The sequence below is a fragment of the Cyanistes caeruleus genome, chromosome 5 (assembly GCF_971803275.1).
Source record: "Cyanistes caeruleus chromosome 5, bCyaCae1.hap1.1, whole genome shotgun sequence".
Lineage (NCBI taxonomy): Eukaryota > Metazoa > Chordata > Aves > Passeriformes > Paridae > Cyanistes > Cyanistes caeruleus.
In genome coordinates, this window is record NC_141705.1 from 23,604,468 (window position 1) to 23,610,160 (window position 5,693).

At 48.2% G+C, this 5,693-nt stretch overlaps 1 protein-coding gene across 1 annotated transcript; it reads left to right on the forward strand.

The window, feature by feature from the left end:
• Nucleotides 1-322: 322 nt before the first annotated feature.
• Nucleotides 323-5,104, forward strand: UCHL1 (ubiquitin C-terminal hydrolase L1). Its single transcript, XM_086889171.1, has 9 exons — nucleotides 323-446; nucleotides 543-554; nucleotides 1,042-1,170; nucleotides 2,034-2,184; nucleotides 3,418-3,503; nucleotides 3,582-3,629; nucleotides 3,943-4,012; nucleotides 4,316-4,374; nucleotides 4,678-5,104. Exons 1-9 carry the CDS (start codon nucleotides 414-416, stop codon nucleotides 4,762-4,764), a joined length of 675 nt encoding a protein of 224 aa, XP_086745297.1. The 5' UTR covers nucleotides 323-413; the 3' UTR covers nucleotides 4,765-5,104.
• Nucleotides 5,105-5,693: the final 589 nt, after the last annotated feature.

Consider the following 5,693-nt stretch of genomic DNA (forward strand, 5'->3'; position numbering starts at 1 on the left):
AGCCCAAGGGCTGGGCTGATGGTGAAGAAACCTGTTGCCCTGGGTGATGCCAGCCGCTTGCCCACGCTGCCGGCCCGCTTCCAGCACTTTCTCCACGCCAAAGTCAGAGGGCCGGGGTCCCCCGGCCGCGCCCCGCTCCCGCGGAGGGACCGGGCCCCGCATCCCCGGCCGGGCTCCCCCGGCCCCGGCCCCGCGGCCCTTCTGCCCCGCGCCCCCCCGCGCTTTCGCCCTGCCTGCTCCTCCCTCTCCCCCCGCCGCCGCGCCGAGTGGGCCAGCCCGCCCCTATATAAGAGCCGGGTGGGCGGCTCCGCGCCCCAGCGTCGCCAGCGGCTCGGCAGCGGAACTGCCGCGGGGGACATCGTCGTGCGTGGGGCACAGCCTGCCTTCTTCCCGGCTCCCGCCGCCCTGCAGCCATGGCCTGGCAGCCGATGGAGATCAACCCCGAGGTGCGCGAGGGGCGGCGGGGACAGGGCTGGGGCGGGTGGTGGGATGCCGGCTCTCACCGGCACTCACGCTTTTCCCCCCCACGCATTGTCTTCCAGATGCTGAACAAAGTGAGTTGCCGCCGCCGGAGGACCGCCGCGGGCGGGAGGGCGCCGCCCCTTCCCCCTCCATCCCTCGGCATCGCGCCCTGCCGGGGAGCGCCAGCCGCGGCGGCGGTAGCGGGGCGCGGCCGCACCTGCGGAGCGGCGCCTGCCTCCGTCCCTCGGCATCCCGCCCTCCGGGGCGCGGAGCTGCGCCTGCCTCCGTCCCTCGGCATCCCGCCCTCCGGGACGCGGAGCTGCGCCTGCCTCCGTCCCTCGGCATCCCGCCCGCCGGGGCGCGGAGCTGCTCCTGCCTCCGTCCCTCGGCATCCCGGCCGCCGGGGCGCGGGGCGCGGCCGCACCTGCGGAGCGGCGCTGAGCGCGGGCGCGGCCGGCAGGTGGCGCGGCGGGGCCGCGCGTTGTGCTGTGTCACCGGGCGCGGCGGGGCTGGGGCGGCCGCACCCCGAGGGGACGGGCGTGGCGCGGCCGGGCCACCCGCTCTCTGTGCCCCGTGCAGGTGCTGTCCCGCCTCGGGGTGGGTCCTGGCTGGCGCTTCGTGGACGTGCTGGGCTTCGAGGATGAAGCGCTGCGCGCCGTGCCGACCCCGGCCTGCGCGCTGCTGCTGCTGTTCCCGCTCACTGAGCAGGTGGGTGTCCCCTCCCGCGCAGGGCAGCGCTGGCCGCTGTCTGGAGAGCCGCTGTCATCCACCCAAACATCAGGAGGTTAGGCGTGGATGGGGCTTGGCACTGGCACGGTGTTTGCTTGGACCCAGCCTCCAAAGAGCCTCAGCTGAGCTGAGCCTTTAAACAAGGGCTCTCGTTCCATCCCAGTGTTCCTGTGAGATTTTGCTTTGTATAACAGACTGAGGGGGAAAAAAACCATGAGCGATCTTGAGTGTGAGGAATAGCACTTCCATTACCATGCTGAATCATTGGATCTGGAGGGGCCTACATTACTTCTTCAATATATAATATACTCAGTCCACCTGATGCTAAGGAAGTGACTGATGAGATGGGTTTTGAAATCTAATTTAATTAGCAAGTTCTTAAAAGGAAGGATTATAACCTTCCAATAGCAATTTTACAGTTGTTTATACATTGTTGTGATGGGGAGGGGCTTGTGAAGGCAAATAATTCTAAAGGTTCAAAGACCTATTGTGGAGACATGCTGAGTAACCTTGTTCAATGCACCAAAGCAACTGGGAGAGGAAATAAAAAAGCCTATCCATTAGATTATTTCCCACCCCAAGCTATTTCCAGTGTATGGCTCAGATGGAGAACCTAAGAACAGCCTTTGGATACGACTGAATCATGCAGGTAGTCCATTAAGTGTTGGCCTGAATCCAGTTCAGACATATGGCGCTTTACTTGCCACAAAGATTACTTTGTGAGTAAATCTTTGTCCAGTCCTAATACTGATTCTCCTGTACAACAACTTACATGTCCAGTGGTTTGCATAATACAGAGATAGGACTGTGATGAAATGCCTAAAATAATTACATGTTTACAGCATGAGAACTTCAGGAAGCAACAGACTGAGAAGATAAAGGACCAGGAGATCAGTTCCAAAGTGTATTTCCTGAAGCAGACAGTCAGTAACTCCTGTGGGACAATTGGTCTGATACATGCAGTTGCTAATAACAAAGACAAATTGAAACTTGGTGAGTATGAATGTTCTGAAGTGCTTGAATTTCCATTTTTGTGACAGCAGATTGAATGGGTATGGGCTATTGGGAGACAGGGGCTTTCATGCGAGCCAAGTTAAGGCATGCTATACTGCTTCAGTTGGTAAGTGGGTCTTCCAGCTCTTGGAGTGGGGCATGTGGACTGCCTGAAACACAGAAGGGAATGTGCTTTGAATCGCTGCAGAGGTATTGTCCTAGTAAGCAAGAGGAAAAGGGCACTTAGCAGGACTGACCAAAGTCTGTCTGTAATTAGAAAGCACTGCATTCAGAAGAAGTTATTGACATTAAGCTTATTGTCAATATATGAGATGGAGTTCTTCATGCTACTTATGTCCAATGGAAATCAATGTGCTCAGAGCAGCCTGTAAATTAGTCTAAAATATGTTTTCTTTTTTCTGGAGAAGTTGTAGAGATAAGGGTTTGTAAGGAGATGTTCCATACCAAGATAATAGTTTTGATGGTTTCTTTACTATAGAAAAAGATTTTGTTGTTCAGAGACTAGATCTTCAAAATACAGCTACCATTATTCCAGGAGAACTCGGACCCTTTCTGTGGTGTGGGATTCTTTTTTATACAAAGGAAAATGTGTGGAAGTCATAGTGAGCATTTAAGAGTTTTGCTTTGTTCTTCTTAAAAAGGATTCACTGAAATAACGCACTCCTGATGACTGAAGCAATAATGCAGCACATCTTTTATGTGCTAGTAGTGCAGTACTAAGATGCTTTTCAGTGCGTCTTAGTACTGCTCTACTAATTTATGTTCTGGTAAACCAAAGCAAGTCATGAGCAAGTGCTGCCTTCATTTGAAGGCAGTGAGACAATTTCATCTACTCACATTCTGTTAGTTGTGTCCTTACAGCTGGTACTGTTATTGAATTTCTTCAAAATAGGATTGAACATTTCTGCCAAATGTGCAGTGGGGAAATCAGAAAAGCTAAATCCCATTTGAAAATTATTTTCAAAACAAGCATCCACAGTATACTGAAGCACTCTTCCCTGAAACAACTCTGGTTGTTAGGGTAGATTGTTACTAGTATATTCTGGAAAAAGAAATACTTTAAGTTGTAGTTATAATGTGCTTATGGTGCAGATAGTAACAGGCTGAATGCAATGACTTGTATTTAGAGCTAAAAGCATTGATCACTGTGGGCTGAATCTAAACTGTGATGTTTTACCTATACTGAATAAAATGTTTGATCATCTTGTGCAGAGGAGGGGTCTGCCCTGAAGAAATTTCTTGATGAAACAGCTGATTTGTCTCCTGAAGAAAGAGCTAAGCATTTGGCAAATAATAAGGTATATGAACTACAAAACCTGCTGACAGTTATCAGCACTCAAAGATGTAGTAGTAACCTCTACCTGCTTTCTCTTAAGGCTATACAAGAAGTCCACAATTCTGTTGCGCAAGAAGGACAATGTCGGGTAAGATGTGAATGTGTAAAATCTTGGAAAAAGTGTTTAAAGAAGGTGGTAGAGCAACACCTCTTTTTTTGTCTGTCAGATAGCTCTTACAGTTGGTGGGGAAGGAGAAATGCGTGACTCATGGGTGAATGCTTGTTCACCATTAGGATTTCTGGTGCTTGACCTTGTAGAAGTCTTGCCACAGACCTCTTCTGCTAAACTTAAATTTTCAGTTGTTTGCTTTCTTGTTGAAGTTTCCTCTGTTCTGTAATCACAAACTGGGTTTGCAGTACTAGCTTCAGTCTAATAAATATATCTGATGGTGTCTCCTAAGGTTGAGGACAACAGTGTGAACTTCCATTTCATCCTTTTTGTCAACGTGGATGGACACCTGTACGAATTGGGTAAGGCCCTGTGAACTCTGCAGTTGGACTATAGTGTTGGGGGCTCAAGCAAGATACTTTGTGCTAATTAAACTGTTTGCTGAGGCTCTCAGAGCCAAAACACAATTGGTATCTTCATCTGAGGATTTTAACTGATGATGGGTTACACTGAAGGCCTAAAGCGTGTTGTCACTGGTGTAGCTGAGAACACTTTCCATCTCACTCAGAACTGTCAATAGTCTGACTTCCCAAGTATCATCATATGTGTACTTGTTTGGGTCCACTATGCTCAGTTCTGCTAATTTAGAAGTATTTCTTTCACAGATGGCCGTATGCCATTTCCTGTAAACCATGGCACAAGCTCAGATGACTTGCTGTTGAAGGTAAGTTTTCTCCCTTGGTGCTCATTCCCCTGAAAACAAAGCATATAAAAAGCCTTATATAAAGGTGAGAAGTCTGCCTGTGGTGTATTGTAGCTGTACCTACTTGCTGTACGAGTCTGTGCTTAAATCTGCTAAGTTTATGACTACTAAAGGTATTGTCCCTAAGAGCTCAGTGTATTTATTAGCTGCTGCTATAAGATTATGTAACTTAGTTGGTGGGACTCAGAGGGGAACTGCAAAGACTTATTCTCTATAGGAAGTGTATTTGGTTAGTCTAAGCAGCTGTATTTTTTCATCCCCAAGGATTCTGCTAAGATCTGCAGACAATTTACAGAACGTGAAAAAGGAGAAGTTCGTTTTTCTGCTGTGGCTTTCTGCAAGTCTGCCTAAGATTCTGAAGAGATGCAAGGAAAGCAGTTTAATAGCACACCAGTAAATGCAGTTTAAACTCCAGTGCTTCAGTACTTGTTAAACACAGCTGTTCTGGTAACTTAAATTATTTCCACCTTTTGCTATACACAGAAGCAACATCAGCTGAGCTTATGCTAAAGAATGAGCTCAAGTTTTAATGTGAACGGTTTGGACACATCAGATATCTTTAGACTCTTTTTTCACATGTTAAGTAGAAAATGCTTAACAGGGCTTGTTTGATCTGTGTTATGTTAATTGAGTTGTTGGTTGATATTTCCTTGTCCTTAATGAGAATAAAATGTTCTGCTGGAAGACTGAATGGACTAAAGTGATGACTAATTTTCTCCAAAAGGAGTTGTACGGCATCCAATCTAAGTCTTCTTTTCAGAAGACCCTCAAAACTCTCCTCTGAGCAAAAATTTAAGTTAACCTCAGGGTAGCAGGGAAACTGCTCTTTCTAGTGTCCTGGAGGCTTCCAAGGATGGAGAAGCATCAGTCTGTGTAACATGTAGCAGTGCTGCCCTACCCTTCTAGTAAGGCTTTCCCTAATGTCCAGTCTGAAACTCATAAGCTGCAATCTACCACCCTGGAATACATTTATTTTGGAGGGGTAAGGTGTGATAAATTAAGACTCAAATGTCACCTTAATGTGGTCTGTATTAGTGCTACCAGCCACAGAATACCCACTGAGTTGGTTGGTGTTGTGTTTCCTTATAGGAGACAGTATTAGAACAGGTGTTTTCCCTACCTGTAGCTAAACCAAACCTGCTGGCTGAGGCAGAACACAATCCTGGGCTAGGCCATATGTACTTACTGACTTGTGATTCTGTTATGAAGACCTTTAGAGAGGCTGTATTTATCTGTCCCATCCAAAACAACCTAAAAAGCAAAAACCCACACTACATGAA

Bases quoted from the DNA above. Each gene is read 5' to 3' on its own strand.
- UCHL1 (XM_086889171.1), top strand. From the start codon at position 414: ATGGCCTGGCAGCCGATGGAGATCAACCCCGAG. The intron at 2,185-3,417 runs GTGAGTATGAAT...CATCTTGTGCAG, and splicing joins CAAAGACAAATTGAAACTTG to AGGAGGGGTCTGCCCTGAAG. The intron at 3,504-3,581 runs GTATATGAACTA...CTTTCTCTTAAG, and splicing joins AGCATTTGGCAAATAATAAG to GCTATACAAGAAGTCCACAA.